Genomic DNA, 20,546 nt, shown 5'->3' with positions numbered 1-20,546 from the left:
TTCTCATGAAGATCCGGAGCCACAACGGATAGCGGGCTAACGGTTAAATAGCAACATGGATCAACGAGGAGCAAGCAGGCTGCCTCGACTCATGTTTGACGGAGATGAGACCAGGTATGAACTTTGGGAAACTAAGGTGCTAGGATATTTGCACTTGTTGGGATTAAAAGACACCGTTCTGAAGGAACCGAACGGCGCGGCTGAAGTAGCAGCAGACGGTAAGAAGAACGCCGACGCTTACGCCGAGTTAATCCAATTCTTGGACGATAAAAGCCTCTCACTGATTATGAGAGATGCCCCTGATAATGGGAGAAGAGCATTAGAAATATTGAGGGACTACTACGCTGGAAAGGGGAAGCCCCGAATCATCAACCTGTACACCACGCTATCATCGCTTCAGAAAAAGAGGGAAGAGACTGTCACAGACTATGTCATCAGAGCAGAGGCCGCCATTACAGCACTGCGCAATGCGGGTGAGACTTTAGGTGATGGATTATTGATTGCTATGGTTTTAAAAGGTCTACCTGAAAGTTTTAAGCCATTTGCAATACACGTTACTCACGATAAAGACGATATGACATTTGCTGAGTTCAAAACAAAGCTACGGAGTTTCGAAGACACTGAAAAGTCAAGCGCGTCCGAGTGTAGCGACAACGTAATGAAAACAGGAGGAAGAACCGGCCGTGAGCACACGAGATCCAGCGCACAATGCAGATACAAGAGCGATGTGGACATTGTGTGTTTCAAGTGTGGACTAAAAGGCCACCGAGCAAAAGTGTGCAGACGGAGGACGTGGTGCAGTCATTGCAAAAGCAGCACACACAGTGATACCACGTGTAGACATAAAGACAAACAAGATGGCGCGCGGAAGGTCGCAGATGAGAGCGGCAACGGATCCAAAGCAGAAACGCCAGATTATGCCTTCAGGATTAAGGGCGTAGACATCAAAGTCCAGCAGTCAGCGTACAGCATTGAGGAGAAAGGCCTGTTGGTGGACACTGGGGCTACCTCACACATCATTAACAGCATCGCCAAGTTCAAGAGCTTCGACGACGCGTTCAGACCGGAGTCACACAGCGTAGAACTGGCAGACGGTACCCAGTGCAGAGGCGTCGCCCAACAGAGGGGGGACGCAGAGGTGTTCCTGATTGACAATACAGGCCAGCGACGCAAAGCAACGCTGAAAGATGCGCTGTTTATTCCATCATACCCCCAGAACATATTCTCTGTAAAGTCAGCCACTGCATTAGGAGCAACAGTCACCTTTAAACAAGGGCAGGACACGTTGACCCACAAAGACGGTACTAACTTTAACATTCATGTGTATGGCAAGTTGTACTATTTGCAGACTGAAGTTGAGGGTAATGATAAGTGTAACACCTGTCATGACATACAGGCATGGCACGAGATATTAGGCCATTGCAACTATGAAGATGTAGTAAGATTGCAAGGTGTGGTTAACGGTATGCAGATTAAGGGGAGAACCGATAGACCTGAAAAGGAATGTGAAGTGTGTATCCAGGGAAAGTTTGCACAAACCCGAAACAGAGATCCGGATACAAGAGCAAAGGCTCCTTTACAAATGGTACACACAGATTTAGCAGGTCCGATAGCCACTGAATCTATTGATGGGTACAAATATGTGCAGTCATTCACTGATGATTATTCAAACTCAGTGTTTGTATATTTCCTGAAGACGAAAACTGATACAGTGCAGGCAACAGAGAAATTTCTAGCGGATGTTGCACCATATGGCAACGTAAAATGCATTAGATCAGACAATGGGACAGAGTTCACATGCAGAGATTTCCAAACCCTGTTAAGGAAAAATGGCATTAAGCATGAGACATCAGCCCCGTACTCACCCCATCAGAACGGTACCGCCGAGAGGGGGTGGCGTACTCTTTTCGAGATGGGCAAGTGCATGCTAATTGAGAGTCAGCTACCGAAATGCCTATGGAACTATGCCATTCAAACTGCTGCTGTAACACGGAACAGATGCTTTAGTAAGCGAACAGGGAAAACACCCTACCAAATGCTGACAGGTAAAAAGCCAGACTTGTCAAAAATGCAGAAATTTGGGTCTGTGTGCTATGCATACAAACAGGACAAGGGGAAACTTGATTCAAAATGTGACCAAGGTTTCTTTGTAGGTTATGATAAGAACAGTCCCGCCTACTTAGTTTACCACCCTGAAACTGAGAAAGTTCAGAAACATAGACTTGTTAAGTTTGTGAGCAAAGTAAATGTAGAAAGACAAACACAGACAGATGAGGGAGAACTAAATGATGACGGTAGCAGAGTAAGACAGCCTATGGCTAACAGACCTTCAGAGAAAGGTGACAAGGACAATGAGGTTCCAGAACCTATTGTGACAGACACAAGTCCACAAAGTGGTATACCTGATGAGCGTGAACGAAAAGAGACAAGTGTGACAAGTGATGGATTTGTCAACAAAAGGTATCCTCTTAGGGAGAGAAGAAAACCGGGACATTTAAATGACTTTGTAGCTGCCAACAGTGGCAGCGATGAGATCCACACTACCATAGACTACTGCTACAGGGCAGTGTGTGGTGTCCCAAACACATTTAAGGAAGCCATAGAATCAGCTAACTCAAAGAACTGGATCAAAGCCATGGATGAAGAAATCCACTCGTTACGGGAAAATGACACTTTCACCTTAACCACTTTGCCAAAAGGGAAGAAAACAGTGGGGGGAAAGTGGGTTTATTCCATTAAGAGTGACATTGAGGGAAACGACAGATACAAGGCAAGGTTCGTAGCCAAGGGTTACAGCCAACAGTCGGGGATAGATTATGGAGAGACATTCTCACCAACAGCCAACTTAACTAGCATAAGAGTTTTGCTACAGAAAGCAGCGCAGGAGAGCCTGTTACTCCATCAAATGGATGTGAAGACAGCATATTTACACGCTCCCATTGATTATGAAATCTACATTGATCAGCCAGAAGGTTATGAAGAGGGAGAAGGGCTAGTCTGTAGATTACAAAAATCCTTGTATGGGTTAAAACAATCTGGTCGTAACTGGAATAGGATTTTGCATGAATACCTAACAGCGAACAGTTTCAGGCAAAACCCAGCAGACCACTGTGTTTATACCAAAGAGACAAAAGATGGTAAGGTGATTATGATCATCTGGGTGGACGACCTGATAATTGCTGCTGGCAATGAAAAGGTAATGAAGGATGCGAAAGAAATGCTTTCAGTCAAATTTAAGATGAAAGACTTGGGCAGACTTAAGCATTTTCTGGGTATTGATTTCACTCAGTCTGATGGATGTGTAACAATGTCACAAGAAACCTATGTCAACAAGATACTGATGAGGTTTAACATGCAGAACTGTAAACCCAGAGGAACTCCCTGTGATCAGAAGTTGTGTTACACAGAAGGTGCTACTAAGATAAGAGATGTGAGGATGTATAGAGAGGCTGTAGGCAGTCTTATATACCTTGCATCAGGTACCCGTCCTGACCTGAGTTTTGTGGTAAGCAAGTTATCGCAACATTTCCATGAGCCTACAGAAGAACAGTGGGGAACTGTGAAACATGTGTTGAGATATCTCAAAGGGTCCAAAGATAAGAAGTTGTGTTTTAGAAGAAACACAGATGAAAATTTGGGTCTAGTGGCCTACAGTGATGCTGACTGGGCAGGTGACACTGCCGACAGACGCAGCACTACTGGTTACTGTGTACGTCTATGTAACAACAGTTCTTTAGTTTCATGGAAGACCAAGAAACAGCCCACTGTGGCGCTCTCTACCTGTGAAGCAGAGTATATGGCTCTGGCTTCCACAATGCAAGAGTGTATATATTTAGAACAGCTTTTGAAAGGTATAGATGACTACAGCTACACTCAAACAATAGTGTACGAGGACAACCAGGGAACAATTGCCCTGGCTAAAAACCCTGTGAGCCGACAGAGGTGCAAACACGTGGACATTAAATATCATTTTGTAAGGTCCATTGTAAATGAAGGAAAAATGTGTCTATTATATTGCGCCACTGAAGAAATGGTGGCAGATGTTATGACCAAACCTGTTTCCAAGCTAAAACTTGCTAAGTTTGCTGACATTATGTTTGGTGCTTAAAAAGGAGAAAAAAAAAAAAAGGGAAAAGGAAGTGTGGTAGAGATTGTACGACTGTTTATCGTTCATTGTAAAACTTTTCTTTAGATTCCAGCAACCTGAGTACAAGAGGGGGTGTTAAGATATTCGTTGTGTGTACTCATGTTGTACATTGTTTAACTGCATTATGGTTACTGTGGTTTAACAGAGACAGTGTTTTAGTGCTCACCACAAGGAGGCACTGTTTCATTGTACGTTCCTAAAACGGAAGAAGAAGAGAAATAGATACGGCACCTATGAAGAAAAGTTTTGCCGCGTGTTAATGAGGAATAAAGTTCCCAAAATATTAAGGACATTTTTGCCTCCGTCATCATTTCCCTTCGAGTTGATCGCTGTCGATGCTGCAATACTCAACAATCTCCCTCATAAAGACAAGAGGCTAAACTTTTTTCATGATTAACCAAATATTTCTTTTCCAACTTGAGTAGACGTGTATGTGACTTTTTCCAGCTGCACAATCACATCGCATTGGTTGCACATTTGGTTATTAGCTAGCAAAACATAGATGTAGCCGTTATGATGCCATCGAGTGGTTATAAACACGGAAGGAAAGTCTTTATGGAGGTCAAGTTAGAAAGTAATTGTTCCAAAGATTTTTATAGGACTGCAAATCCTCTTGTAACTACAAGTATCGCCATCATGTGGCCATAAAAAGAATGCAGGTTTAAAGCACAGCTTTGTCCATCTTTTATAGTCTTTGGTCCAGATACTAGCTAATAAATGCTAAAGAACAAACATAGAAAAAAACTAAAATTCAAACAAAGTACACAGACCACTGGTTTAATTTTGTTCTCTGTTGGATCTATATACAATATTGTCTACTCGACTGGCTAGTGCTGTTGCTAGGATTTATATGTGGTATCCCTGCATTGCTCTGCAATTTCACATCCAAAGCTTTGGGTTGCGGTGGAATTTCTATCGTCAGGTCGATCTGCTCTCTTCAAGTAGGTTTGAAAAAACTATGGTAGAAGAAGCAACTAGAAATGTGTAGTAGGAAACAATAATACTGAAGGAGCGAATCACAGTCATTGCAGGCTGTGCTGACGTGACATGTAGTTACTCATATAGGGAAGTTATGGTGTAGGATTTCAGAAGGATTGGCAGTTACATCATACTCTTTGCTCAACATACAGATTTAATCCAGAAGGATAAATCCCACTTTAGCTGCTCTACATTTGAGCATGTTAACAAGAGTGCATGGGAAGTAACTCACTTTAAGAGGCAGCCTCTAGTGGTCATTCAGTGAACTGCAGACACTTCCATGCACGTGTCATTTTTTCAGCTCCAGAGATATCTGAGAAACACATGCATGAGCCATTCTGTGGAAGTAGGTAGGTTATTCTGATTCAAACCCACATACTGCATGAAATGTATATGAATCTAAAGCTGAAAAGAGTCTCAAAGGATTCTTAAAAACTACTGCTGTTGATCCAGTTAGAACGAGCAAATGAACTATCATTCGTGGCTCAAGAGTTGGGAGTTCGCCTTGTAATCGGAAGGTTGCCGGTTCGAGCCCCGGCTTGGACAGTCTTGGTCGTTGTGTCCTTGGGCAAGACACTTCACCCGTTGCCTACTGGTGGTGGTCAGAGGGCCCGGTGGCGCCAGTGTCCGGCAGCCTCGCCTCTGTCAGTGCGCCCCAGGGTGGCTGTGGCTACAATGTAGCTTGCCATCGCCAGTGTGTGAATGTGTGTGTGAATGGGTGGATGACTGGATATGTAAAGCGCTTTGGGGTCCTTAGGGACTAGTAAAGCGCTATATAAATACAGGCCATTTACCATGGCACCTGCCTAATCCAGTGATCTCCCGGAGTTCTTGATAATACACTGGCTACTACTTAGGATGAGGTGATCTCTTTATAAAGAAAAACATGTATGTGCATGAATTCAGCTTCCCATAATTCACAAGTTTTAGCTCAAATTTAATCTCACTTGCAGAAAATACAAAAAAGGAAAAAAAAATGATACAGCGACATCATTTTGATTTTCTACTAATATCTCAAGCAACATTTTGCTACTTTTTACTACAATCCTGGAGAACTGCATCAAGAAACGTGCACACATGCAGCAGTAGCTCCTCCATAAATGGCTGAGTGTTTTCTTGCCAGGCTCTACAATCATTGCTCAACCCAGAAGCTGTGGAGGTTAACCTCAAATGTGTGAATGGGTTCATCTCTTCTCAAATATTTCATAATCAGGAGGTAATTACACTAAGTGATAGTTATGACATTCTTATGATTTCAACAGCCATGAGAACATTTAATAGTTAACTTTTTTTATTTTTCTTGGGAGCAGGAACTTTTTACATGCTACTGTAGAAAACAGTGTCTGAACTAAACAGCAACTGAAAACCTACATTATAATAATGGAACACACAGCACAAGTTCCTTTGTAACGTCCCTTTAAAAACAACATTAACTACAGATACTACAATGTTTTTGTTAGTAATATTATTTTATTCATACACTAAAAAGATCAGAGGCAAGGAAATGTGCAACATAAGAAAAGAAGTCATGGAATGATCTCTTCCTACAAATAAAGTCTATATAAACAAACATTATCATAATTAGTGTTTGTGCACATGTACTTTGCCCCGACTCTTTTTGTATACATATATATAAAATCCCAATGGAGTGCTAGAGGTATCACAAAGAGATTGCAGCACAAGCAGACACCCAGATACAACAAGCACTGCGCATATCTCTTATTTTATATTATCACATAATGCTGCAGAGGAGGAGACTGCCTGCTTGGTGTCTGCAGCTCAGAGAAGCACGCAGAGCTTCAGGGATGAGAAGGATGTAGAGAGATGGGATCTATATCTCGTTTGCTTCCTCCTGCCATCCTTTATCAGTCTTCTGATCCTCTGCAACTGAGTGAAGAGAGAGAAATAAAAGTGAGATGAGGCAGGCGGGCAAAGGAGGCATGCTGCCACAGGAGAGCGCCTGTCTAGTCGACCTATTTTTAGGCACGCTGTGCACCAGCTATACCATAAGCCTCTGATGCCAAGATGAGAAGCAAAGCTCCCGCTACTTGTTGAAAGACTTGTTGTTTATCACCGTGGGCACCGTCCTCCCGCGGTTCATTTCAGAAGGTAAGATTAGCAACTTAGACACATAACTTTCTTAAACTTTGCCCTGCGTTTTTGTAATGATTCGGATAAAGACATGGAATGATAATAACTTTGTATTCATTCACCTAGAGAGCTTTTATGATGCCAACATTCTGAGCAAAATCATTGTCAGAACTGAACAACACCCAATGCACGTCACAGTTTTACAAGCATGCATAGTCAAGGTAAAAAGAAAGCACGCCCTCTTTAAATTCTAAGGTTTTATGTCTCAGGACATAATAACGATAATCTGGTCCTTAACAGGTCTTAAAATGCTGGAGATTTAGAGCAAAACATGACATATAACAGCATGTCATTTTTTTTTATTAAGTCAAAACACAGAAGCAGCATGCAGAGTAAATACAACCTCACTAATTCCAAGTTTCAGGACCTTAATAAAAGCAGACGTTTTGGCAGTTTGCTGGTCTGGAGCATTCAGGTGTGTTAATGCCACAAAGGAAACATCAGCAATGAGCTTAAAGAAGCAATTGTTGCTCCCCATCAATCTGGGAAGGGTTTAATTTTTAAACAATTTCAGAAAGAAGTAGAAAGCATTCAAGATAGGTGCCAGTGTTCCCAGGAGTGGATCCAAGAGCTCCTTCTCATGCTCTACAGGCCTCAGTTAGCATATTAAATATTGAAGCTCATGACAGTAAAATTCTAAAAAGACTGAACAAGTATGGCTCGTTTGGAAGCATTGCCAGGAGACATGTCTGTTCTCTCCACATAAAGAACATGGCAGCACAGCTACACGCGTGGCGACACCGCCGTGATGGCATGTTTTACAGCCACGAAACCTGGGCCCTTGTAGTCATGAACTCCAATGCATACCAAAGTATTCTAGGTCAGCGATCCCCAACCGTTTTTGTGCCACGGACCGGTTTATGTCCGACAATATTTTCACAGACCGGCCTTTAAGGTCTCGCTGATAAATACAACAAATAAAACCAGTACCAGTACCAAAAAAAGGAAGATTTATTCATAACACACGGAAAAAGACCCAGGGAAACTTAGATAACGATAAAAACGATTAAAAAATAACGATAAAACCCCTGAAAACCATCAATTTCACACCCGAGTCTCAACTCTCGGGGCTCGGTGCCAAACGACTCACGGACCAGCCCGGGGGTTGTTGTTACTCACTGTTCTAGAGTAACATGTGAGGCCATCTACCCAACAGCTGAAGCTCGGCCAAGACTGGATCGTTCGAAAGAATCAAGGTGTTGCAGTCCAGGCCTCAAAAAGTTCAGAAAGCAGTGCATAAAAAATGATCGCAAACCTCAATGAACTAAAGTGACTTTGTAAAGGGAGTCAAAATTCCTCCACAATAATATGAAGGACTGATAAAGTTATATAGAAAATGGTTACTTCAAGCTGTTCCTGCTAAAGGTGTCTCCTCAAACACCCGAATCATTCACTTTGTTGGGTTTTTTACAGTAGTGTTTGGTGCCCTGTGGAAGTGTTTTTATTGTGACAATTGTTTCGTGTGATGCTTCCGATTCCACGCACGCACAGATTAGCTGTAAAACTACTTAGTCAAAGGTAAGTTTGGTAATTCAGTTTTGAGTCAGCGCATTTTAACGACATCCTCCGTTATTCTGTGGTTACATCTGCTTGACTGGACTCGCATAACGTTATTTCGAAACTTTGACTGTGACTCTTCAAAGAGTGGAATCACAGACTTTCACATCAGCTCTCCTCAACCCTCGACAGGATATGATGAGTTAAAAAATTTAACGTTTCAGCTTAAAGCGGCCTCACCGTTGAAGGATGCCTCTATTTCACCGCGTGGCTCCACTGAGTCTAGATTGCCACAAACTTATCAGAAACCAGTCTGTAGAGGGAGAAAAAGGACAAAATGTGTATTATAAATCACACTTGGTACGATGATTAAAATGTAAACACTTTGTGCTTCTGACTAACTTTTTCCTTTCTGCTACATTTGTAACTGACAGCTGGTGAAAGTGACAGACGTGTGTGCGGTGTGAGTGTTCAATGTCAATCCTGCTCTGGTGATGTGGTTAGAAACAGGAAAGGAATACTTACGCTCCTTCTTCCTGCAGCAGACTCACGAACTTCCTAACTCTGTAGTCAGGATCCATCTGAAAAGACAGATATGCATGCTTAGTGCTAACAGTCATACGATAAAATAACTATATATTTTATTAGCAGGTTCTTTGTGAACATGCACGGGTTTCTTCAGGTGTTAAACATCACAGCGGCATGCTATCAACGGCGGCGGGTCCTGGAGTTCATGTTTCAGTTTGGATTGAAGAGAAGGGGAGGGAAAAGGAAGCAAAATTAATGGGAACCTATGCAATAACTTACAGTATGTCTGGAATCGCCTGTAGCAACCAGAGTTAAGACATGAGAGCAGTCGGAAACGTTGGAATGAGAGGAAAAAAGATAAAGACCGCAAATGTGTACGTGAGTGCGGCTGTTTGCAGCATGTCCCGGCAAACACAGGTTCATACTTCTTCAAGCTCAGAATGGGGTGTGTGTGTGTGTGTGTGGGGGGGGGGGGGGGGGGGGGGGGGGGGCACTGAGCATAGCATTGGAGCATACCACAGCAATTACACAGCCCCAACAAACAGGCTGCACACATAGGCAACATAACAGAGACACAGTCGGGAGAAGAAAGGAGCTAATGGTGTGATTTGGGTTTGTCTGATGCTGCTGGTGGGATGTCCGTCATCGGTTTGGTAAACAAATATTACTTGAAATATGAGGTTTTGAGATGGACGAAGAAAATTCATCGTGGCTTTGAGCAGCAGACATCGATTAGCTGGAGTGAAACGTTTCAAGTTTTAAAACTTTACTTCAGGAGTTTAGAAATATCTGAGAAATTTGTAAGAAACAAGGGAAAAAATGAGAGAAGCAAAGAACGAGATGATCACTGGAATGTAGATTTCCTGTTGTGACGTACGACAGCGACTTAATTAAATCCTGCTTGGTTCTGTGATCTCCTCACAGGTCACAGGAGTAAAGATTTAGGACACACAAATCATCATTTTGGCAAATCGAGTAACAGGATATTTAGTTCCTGTTTCTAATTGTTCTACCTGTTACATTTTATTTTTCCTTCTCGGTTTTGTTTTCACAAAATAAAATCACCACAGCTGGACATGATGTCACAGGTTACTACAGTGACTAATTCGATACTGTTTGTCCATTTCAGTGGAGGTAAACAGTTAAAGGATGACATCTTTTAATTTTAAACAAACGTATTACTATTACTCATTTGGAACAAATTCATTTAAAAAACTAACCGGGACAAATTTTATTCATTTTGAGCTGCATATTTATAGAAAAGGGCTCAAGAAGTTTTGCATAACTCAAAACTACTGAGCTGCCGTGCAGCGGTTTATCCTCTGTCACCCTTTCATTTAAGCATCCTCATTTTTTCCTGATTGGCTGCCTTTTGTAAACAAAAGGCAGGTGGGTGGGGCTTCTATGCTCACAAATAAAGCTCATACAAGGCAAAGAGCAGGAAAATGGAACCGCTGAAAACCGCACATTTAGAGCAGTTTAAAGCTTTTGGCTCACAGGGATTACTTGTACTCACCCTTACTGCTGTAAAATCATATATTTTGTCTGTAATGGGAAAAAAAACCCCAAAACAAAAGTCCTCTTTAAAGCCTCCACCAGTCCAAGTACCGATCAGTAAACGATTTATGATCAATCAGGTTGATTATGCTTTGTGTCCTGACAGGATCAATGTCCCTACAGGCTTTCCAAGTAAATCATTTAGGGGAACAGGGCAGAAAAGAACTACACCGCTTGCTACTGTACAGAAAAATGCACAAAAACAAAACTTGGAGGCCAAGCCACAAATCCCTTTAGGCAAAGTAAGGAAGGTGAGAAGACTCTGTACCCACTGCATCCCTCTACATAACGGGTGGGTTGAAAGGAGACCAAAAATCTGCTATGACTTGGTGGTCTATGTTTTCATTTTTGTACATGTCTCCTTGATTTATTTATTTTTTTAAACCTACCCCTCACATTTGCCCCCTTCAGTGGCTGATCTTTGCTTAAATCGTAGGTAAAACCAGACCACGAATAGCCTAAGACTTTTCTGATGAGTATCTTATTAGCAACACGTGAATATAACTTGGAAAGCTGTGCAGAGCACGGTTTCACAACTATGAATGTATTGGAGAGAATGGTTTGTGAACTAGAAATGTACTGGATCCCTCTCCTCAACAAATCATCAGCAAAGCCACACAGTTTTTCACTACAGCTAATAGATGACAGTTTTTTGTGCCTGACAGACGGATCCTGTTGACTGTCGAGAATGCCGGCCAGATGTCGAAGAAGAGGAGGGACGGCCTGCTCAAGCTCAGACCACACTGAGAGAAAAAAATAATAATAACGCAAAGCCTGTGCCAGTATGAAATCTGTGTTTTGAATAAAATGGGAGGTGATGAGTGAGTTATTGAAAAGACTGTTTTCTTGTGCTTCACAAGTTTCGTACCCCCAAAATAACTTGACCTTTCTGTTGTCTAACACAACTAGTACACATGGAGCTGCAACAGCATAAGAAATGTCCAAAAATAGTCAAAAAAGAAACATAAGTTCACATTTTAAATAGATTTTTAGACAAACAACATAATAGTTGCTTATATAAGACATTTAATACAAGGTATGACATCCAAGCAGTCCAGATGTGTTGTTTGAGGAACTGTTTTCCATTCCTTGATGAGCATAGTCTGCAGCTATGCTCAACTAGGAGTGGAGCCTGCAACACGCTGGGTCGATGCACATCGTGTTCCAGGGTTTTGATATCCAGAAAAGCCTGCGCTACTCTGGCAGTGCAGGGTTTGGCATTGTCCTGCTGAAACAGCTGCAGGGAAGGGTGCTGTCACAAGAATGGCACAAGTACGGGTTGGAGCACTTCATCTTGTTACCTCTGTCCGATCCGATTTCCACCAAGAACAATCACATCTGAGGCGGCGCTCTCATGCAAAGCTGCAGGAGAGGCTCAGATACATATGGCAACATGCAGAATGCCACAGCCCAGCCTCGGTCAACATCACCCCGTCAATCGCGGTACTCATAACAACGTTGTGCACACACCATTTGGTTTCGTGTTTTTTCTCTTGGGTTGAGGATACATGAGTTAATTTGTGTTCGGTACTGAACTGAAAACTAGTCATAGAAGATGTTTGGGTTTGTCTATGAGATATATGAGATCGCTGATATATTTCTGTTAGATCTGCTCCTTCTGCACATTTTGAGCACTCATTATCATTGCTATGCAGATGACACTCAGTTGTATCTCTCTTTTAAACCACAAGACGTTTGTAAGTTACAGATTTCTCAGAGGTGCTTAGACTCTGTTAAAAGTTGGAGGCTAACTATTTTCTGATGTGCCCCTGACAGATTTGTGCCTGAGGTAATGGAAAGTCCCCTTGCCACATTTCCTAAATCTTCTATCAGCAACCTTTGGATAATTTTTGACTCAGCTTTCACTTTGGACGGTCATGTTAAATCTCGCTTTCGCTTTTATCGCTTAAGAAATATTGCCAGTTTCCACTGTGTCATGATGGAAAATGTTATTAATGCATTTATTTCATCACTTCTGGATAATTGTAATTCACAGTTTACTTGTCTTAACAAAGCTTCCTTGGAACGTTTGCAGCCTATTCAATAAAAGCCGCTGCGAGGCTTCTGACTAAGTCTTCTAAATATTATCATGTCACTGCCCATTAACTTCTGACTTTAAGATTCTGGATTTGACTTTTAGAATTTTGCATGGACAAGCACCAACATAAAGAGTAGAGTAGAGTGCACTTATGCATCCATATAGCCCCAGCAGGTGCCTGATGTCATGTGATCAAGGCCTGCTTGCTGTGCATGCAAGGCTGAAACCGAGACCGAGATTTTGCTACAGCGGCTTCAGAATCTAATGATCTTTTTTAAAAAGCTGCCAAAAACCCATCTTTTTGTGTTGCAATTTTACCAACCTACTTAAAATAATCTCTTTTGGAATAGATTTAAAGCAAAGATGTGCTTATTTTTGGAAAAGGGAACGAAAGCACATCTGAGAATGCAAATTTAAACGCAAACCCAAAGTACGAAACTACACACAATGGGTCATCACAGGCTGATGTTTAAAAGCTGTATTGTTTGCTGTGTACCAATGGTGATCATTAATTATAGGAGTCGTGAAAGTGTGCCCCCAGTGTCAAACCATCCACTTTACATAAACCCACAAATATTATATTTTTTTTAAAAAGAAGACAAAAAAAAACTTGCATTACCGCAAAATTCATACTAACTACAACATAAAACTAACTAAACTGTTGAAAAAAGTCAAAATAAAGACCATAATAGTTTCTCACCTGTGCCGCCATTTCAATCAGCATCAGCAACTTTTTAATGCCGATCCCCAAGCGTTGGCCCTGTACAGCTTTAGCTATCATGGCCCGTTCTTTCTCATTGAAACTGCCCAGCAGCTGTGTAAAGCAGAAAGAGACACAGGAACAATCAGTGCGAGAGAGAAACACTTAAATTCTGTCATTCATTTTTTGCATTCAGGAATTCTAATAAAAAAGTAAGCAAAAACAATGTCGCCAAGTCTAATGGTAAGAAGAAATTCACAGAAGAAAAGCATCTTGCATCATAGATGCAATTCTTAGAAACAGACATTAGAAATTTGTAGTTTCATAGTTGTGTAGTTTACCTCAAAGGCCTCCATCAGCTGCTCTACTTTTGAGATGTTGGGAATGTGGATGGTGGTGCTGAAAGCATCCAACATCTCCATTTCCTGAAGGACGTCTTTACGACTTGTGGTGCCAATGATGAGCAGCTTACGACCCTGAAAGAGAAGCAGATGTCATTTTGTCTGGATCTTTAATCGTTCCCTCACATTCATCAGCTGGTCTCCTCCTATTGGTCATAGGAAAAAGAGAGACCAATGATGTATAACCATTTGATAATGTACAGGAAAAGCACAGGAGCAGTCCAGATGAAAGTGTGTGATGGCTCTAACAGAGGTTCAAGCATCATGATTGCGTGTCCTGGATGGTTTCAACACTTAAACAGAGACTGCAGCGTGTTGTGCGCTCTGCTGAGAAGGTGATTGGCTGCAGACTCCCATCTCTGCAGGACCTGTACACCTCCAGGACACTGCGGCGTGCAGCTCGGATCTCAGCTGACCCTTCTCACCCTGGACACAGTCTGTTTGACCTGCTCCCCTCAGGCAGGAGGCGCCGGTCCATTCGCACCAGAACCTCTCGCCATAAGAACAGTTTCTTCCCCTCTGCTGTTGGACACATGAACAATAACCATATGACTGTACCCGCCACTAACACATGACCCTACGCTGTGTCACTGCATCATTCCATGTTTGGCACTGATCACCACCTGCACTCATGTATATATCTTTCAACGTAGCACTCTTAATTCTTATTCTCATGTATATATCTCATGTATAGCTCATGCACATATCTTTCCACGTAGCACTTTTAATTCTTATCCCTACTTTTATTTTTTTCCATGTCTATTTAAGTGCTATTTATGACACTATGTTTGCACTGAAGCACCGCAGCAATTTCCTAATGTTGTAAACCTGCTCAACATTTGGCAATAAACCCCATTCTGATTCTGATTCTTATCTAGAACTCAGCCAGACTATACAAAAACTGGGCACACCTATGTGTCACCTATGGTCTTTGAGCCATATTATGAAGCCTTATAATAACGAACATTTTGGCCACCCCAGTTCCAGCATTTTTTTTTCTCTGACCAACAACCTGTCCATCATTTGTATAGTTTTACAGCTTTAAGGCAAGTCAGCTGATGCATGTAACATACACCTGGTCTATACACGCAATCACAATGCCAACCCTGCTTCTACAGCCGTGTTAACTTCCTCAGAATACAGTCTTTGATAAAGTCAAAGTTCTAGCAACACAAGCAGCATATATAACAACTTCACTGCTTGACAGATATGAAGGTGAAAATCTTCATTTTATCTCATTTGTATTATTTTTATTGACATGTTTCATTGGTATGTGATGTATCTGATGCTGAGAGACCACAGGCCTGTAAAAACAAGCTGCACCTGCTTAGACAACAGTAATTTTATTATTAGCTAAACAACAGTTATTAAATGTAGTCCATGAGAAGCTGGTTTAATCACAGATATGTGTAAAAATTAAAATTAAGGTTGTTTTGCATTTTGTTTTCTCACTCATATCCACCCTATTAAACATGTTGTTTGTATGCATTTTTAGGACGGTGGGGAAGTTGTGTCAGAAGCTTCTACTCTGCTCCTTTAATGGCTTACGCTGCAACATCAGCACTTTCTGTATCACACCGGGTTATGTTCTCATTGCCCGCGACTACAAACAAGCCAATCAGAAGTGTCGAATTGTGAACATTTTGTAATTAAATTCTCATGTTATCCAAATTTTGATGAAGGCAGTCTTTGATGCCAAAGCTCTTATTGGTTATTGGAATACAGGGCGACTGATTTCGTCATATTCTGGAGATTTCTGGCTGCCCAGGTGAAGGCCGACATTGAGCAGGGGCTCTAAGTCACAACAGGAGTTTAAAAAATAGAAAACAATAGAAAGAAGAAAAAAAGACAGCATAATGCAGCATAATGGAGCAGAGGGCAACAGTAGAGAAGACAAACATGAGCGGGGAAGAAAGAGGGGAAGCAAAAGAAATGTCGCTGCACTAAGCCGACGAGTTGGAGAACGACCAGAAGAAGACCAAGGAGGAGAGGCAGAGGAGTGGCGAGCAGACAGGGGGATTATGGCTGCCGCCTGCCCCCCCATGGCGTGGGGGGTTGTGATGCTGCATGCAGATGAGGTGCCACACAGGCGGCAGTGCTGCCAGGTCCTGGCTCTCTCACAGAGCTCATTCTCCTCCGTGTCCCCCTGGCCTCCCCCGGCCCCAGGCACCCCGCTGGGCCCAGCGCTTTACAACCCCAGAGGAGCACTGCAGCCAGGCATTCAACACCAGGCCCCGCGCCACTTCTCATGCACATGCAGCCATATAGTGAGCTATACCCTCATTCACAAACCCATCAACAACAGACACACACAAACTACAACTAAAGAAACTATGAGAAATGGGTCTCCACCACCACCATTCACTCCGAGCACAACAGGCCTGGACCAAAACACTTGCTAATAACCATACACTCACACACAGGCGTTCACACATGCCAGTTGCAGGCAAAGACCTCTAACAATTCCTCGCAAGACTTTATGTTGGCATCCATAAGATCTGCTGCCCTCTTTCTGCCACCTCAGGACTAGCAACACTGACAGTGAGCAAGAAATAAACCCTGGTTACCTTTGGAGGTGGTTTCTTCAGCAGCACCAGCAGAGCCTGTAGCACCATGTTGGAGAAACGAGGGCCAATAGGAACGTAATCTGACGACAAACATAATTTTATTATTTCATTTCCTCGGTCTCATCAAGTCTGATTCAAATAAAAAGTAACTTCAGAAGGCAACTGAGTAGAAGACCGCAAAATATTTTGGGCTCTCTCGTCTTACCCAACAAGCGCTCGATGTCGTCCACAACCACACAGCTCAGCTGGGATTTGTAAGCATCTTCAAATATCTGCCAAAGGGAAACAAAAAGGTACAACCTGATCGCCATCAGAGAAAAAACACACCAGAAAACACTAAAAATAACTACTAGTATTTTAAAAATGACATTACTACACTAGCATCTTAACCCAAACATCCGGTATTTATATGCACTGTATCTGCATTATGAAATCTGTTACCTTTTTGATGGCCTGGCATTTGGCGATCTCAGAGTGTCCGATCATCTTGTCCGGAGAACAGATCTTGATGAATGGAAACTGGGAATCCTCAGAAATCTTAGCCGCCAGTGCCGTTTTGCCGCTGTTAGGTGGGCCTGGCGGTGAAAAGAAATCACTGATCAACCATTTTAATTGTTAGTAAAGCAGGCCGCTGTCCTCACCTTATTTTATTTGCTATATGTGTTTGGGTTGCATGACACGTGTGAGAGTTACCTTCCAGCAGCACAGAGACTAGTGGCGTGCGGTCACTGTTCTTTGTCTGCTGCACCAGCAGCTCCCCGTCCTCCAGGGCTGCTGACACTGGGTCACCCCACCGGATTATGCCGTTCATGATGTAGCTGGCGTAGTCCTCCTGGTTGGTTCCAAATGCCTGAAGAAGTGGTACAAGGAGAGGAAAACAGAAAGTGAGACTCTAATTTTGTTTGCCTGCATGAGCTCAACCGAGAATGGAAATATTAGTTATAAAAAAGATATTTCCTCTGTGTTGTAGTCTTGTATAACCTGCACAAGTGCTTCATCTGAATCCAGTGAAGTTTAATCACAAATAAATATAATTTACAAGTATTGTGGATATAATTCTTGCTTATACCTGGACTGCTTCTTATAACATTTAGCAGGTGAACAGGTTCAATTCAGGTGTAAAATAGTGTTGAGAGGCCCCTGAAGCCTGTCAAAAACAAAACTCATGCCCAGAGTGGAAAAAAATGTTTATATTTATATGCAAAACTTAGACTAGTGACATCAGCTCGACTTCATAATACTGTCATCACAGGTTTTAGTTACAGTCTAATGAGGAGAAAAGGCATCTTTCAAAGATTCCAGCCTGCCACTAAATTTCAAGAGATTTAAGTGTTGCAAGTCAAAACACTTTTGCAAAGGTTGTGGCACAACTGATCGTTTAGCGTAAGGTGGTTTTAAACTCTAAGTGTCTCAAGTGAGCCTGATAAAAACAAACAAGCTAAATCCTAGCCTAGCTTCTTTCTTTTTTTAAAAATCTCGACTCATGCAAATAGTGTTCGATCACATAAATATTATTAACAACCAACAGGAGCACTCAGTTTTCTCAAGCAGGTCACATGCAGCTTCTGTTTCTGCACCATCATTCAAAGTTTTTCTCTTTGCAAAGATCCACCAGCAGCATGACTGGACTGCAAAATCTCAAAGTCTGTGATTAAAACTCGGACTTATCATGCATGGATTTTGATGTCAGAGTGCGCCCGATTTTGACGTTTATTAGTCTTCTTGTCTGTGGTGGGCGTTAGATTAAAACGTGATGGTGAATGACGTACGATAAGACAAACCGACAAACTTATCCAAAACTCAGGTTTTCCTTTATATTTTAGAAACAACATTTCTCTCAAATATTTCAGGATGTTTCACGGATCATGTTACGGAATAACGAAAAGGCCAGAGAAGGTGGGAATGGTTGAGTTAAACTTCAGGTTATTTTGATTATTAATGTTACTTTTATTTCACTGTACTTTGCATTTCATGTTTAAGAACTTAAGAGAGACATGTGCACAGTAACTTACGGGTTTGATGTCGTTATTCAGCGAGGCCATGAAGTCTATCCTGCTGACCTGCAGTTTTTCCGCCGTCTCCATGTTTACCTCCACTGTGTTGCTGGCCTACATCAGAGCAACAGACAAACAGCACAGGTACAGAGACAGCAAATTGCTTCGAATGAACTCCGTACCCTGTCTCGTGAAATCCATTAAATGAAGTACTGCACATGTAGATTGCAAAATGTGTCAGAAGACAATGTACTCCCTCAGAGCAGAAAGGTCAGACAGAGAGACGGAGGGAGGGAAGAATAAGTGCCTAAAGGAGTGAAGAGAAACATCGCTGCCATCAGACATGTGTCTGTCATTTATCATCACCCTCCAATATCTGCTGCTCTGCGGGGGCAGAATGCTTAACAGATGAGAACTTCACCTTATCTTTGTGCCTTACTGAGCAGTATAGATTTGAGCCAATGCACCTGATAAAACACTTAAGGGAGGGCACACACACAAGCACACACACCTGGATACCTACCCAACCCTTCGACACCTGGGTGGCTGCTTAAACTGGCACTATAATACCATATATTATGCCCACCAGGTGTGTGGCCTGCAACTTAAGCCAGGAACATGACACTGTTCCTGTCAGTGCTTTTGAAAATAATGTATCTAATATAAAAAGAACAGGTTTTCAAAAGTTGAATACATTTTTTGCATTACTTCTACTTTCCTTCTTCTCTTCCTTTAGTTTTCTTTTTAAATTTACTGCCCTTTAATTAAACTTTGTATTTGCTTTTTATAGTGCGTATTGGCTTGTGGAAAATACTGGTTGCTTGCCAGTATTTTAACTCTTATATTAGTGAGGAACATATTGCTCTGAGGGCATTTTACTATTATTTCCTTGTTTTCTATAACCCAAAAAACATACACATTAATAAATGGACAGTAAATAAGCTCCTTGGACTGACCTTGATGTGTCTGTTCATGGCTGTGGACTGAGCAGCTCTGACCAGACCCTCCAGTTCAGCACCGCTGTAGTTCTTGGTTTCCACAGCCAGCTCTTTAACGTCGACATCGCTAGCCAGCAGTTTGTTCTCCCGCATCCTCGCTGTGTGGATGTTGAGGATCTGAATTCGCCCAGTTTCATCCGGTAAGCCTTGAAGAATAAAGTGGAAAAGGAAATGGAGAAAGTGACCGCGTGTGGTGTACTGGTTCTGTAGTGCACACAGTCAAAGAGTCACAGCTGATAACAGCCTTGTATCCATTGAGCTTTACCAGTAAGGCTGCTGGTATTAACTTGCAGAAATCTGCATAAGATACATTACTTCTTCATTTGATAGCACGAGTATTACTTATTTACACTGTTTTTAAGACTTTCTGACCCACAGTAGAAGTATTTTCACTGATTTTCTATTAATTATTTGAGCAAATACTTTAACTAATTACTTCATAGGTTTTAAAAATATGTTCTTTATAATCATTTTAACTTTCTTTTCAGTTCAATTCAGTTTTATTTATACAGCACCAAATTACAACAAAGGTTGCCTCAAGGCACTTTATTGTAAGGTAGACCTTACAATAATACAGCAGAGAAACCCCCAACAATCAGATGACCCCCTATGAGCAAGCGCTTTGGCGACAGTGGGAAGGAAAAACTCCCTTTTAACAGGAAGAAACCTCCAGCAGAACCAGGCTCAGGGAGGGGCGGGGCCATCTGCCGTGACCAGTTTGGGTAAGAGAAGGAAGAAAGGACAAAAGACATGCTGTGGACACGCTGTTTTAAGTCTACTGAATGAAATTCTGTGTGTTCGCTACTTCTTACCAATCTCCATCTTCACCTCCAGTCTTCCTGGCCTCAACAAGGCCTCATCTATCAGGTCGGGCCTGTTGGTCATACCTGAGGCAGAAAGAAAAGAAACCAGAAGAAAGGGAAGAACAAAAGTAATGAGACAGAGTTTGGCTGTTCAGGCGTGACACAGGACAGGATTTAAATGTGAAAG

At 42.1% G+C, this 20,546-nt stretch overlaps 1 protein-coding gene across 3 annotated transcripts in view; it reads right to left on the bottom strand.

The window, feature by feature from the left end:
- Positions 1-6,398: 6,398 nt before the first annotated feature.
- LOC113028093 (vesicle-fusing ATPase-like) overlaps positions 6,399-20,546 on the bottom strand; it is a 30,012-nt gene continuing 15,864 nt past the window's right edge. For all 3 annotated transcript variants that reach the window (XM_026178082.1, XM_026178083.1, XM_026178084.1), the window contains exons 11-22: positions 20,369-20,443; positions 19,515-19,702; positions 18,577-18,672; positions 17,258-17,414; positions 17,006-17,139; positions 16,770-16,836; positions 16,565-16,644; positions 13,938-14,072; positions 13,597-13,710; positions 9,299-9,354; positions 9,014-9,086; positions 6,399-7,012 (exon numbers count right to left, since the gene is read on the bottom strand). In XM_026178082.1, the coding sequence (XP_026033867.1) occupies positions 9,056-9,086; positions 9,299-9,354; positions 13,597-13,710; positions 13,938-14,072; positions 16,565-16,644; positions 16,770-16,836; positions 17,006-17,139; positions 17,258-17,414; positions 18,577-18,672; positions 19,515-19,702; positions 20,369-20,443 (1,133 nt within the window). In that variant the 3' untranslated portion in view covers positions 6,399-7,012; positions 9,014-9,055. The remainder of the gene's footprint in view (positions 7,013-9,013; positions 9,087-9,298; positions 9,355-13,596; positions 13,711-13,937; positions 14,073-16,564; positions 16,645-16,769; positions 16,837-17,005; positions 17,140-17,257; positions 17,415-18,576; positions 18,673-19,514; positions 19,703-20,368; positions 20,444-20,546) is intronic.

Source organism: Astatotilapia calliptera, chromosome 8, assembly GCF_900246225.1.
Source record: "Astatotilapia calliptera chromosome 8, fAstCal1.2, whole genome shotgun sequence".
NCBI lineage: Eukaryota > Metazoa > Chordata > Actinopteri > Cichliformes > Cichlidae > Astatotilapia > Astatotilapia calliptera.
This window is presented reverse-complemented; position numbering and strand designations above follow the sequence as displayed.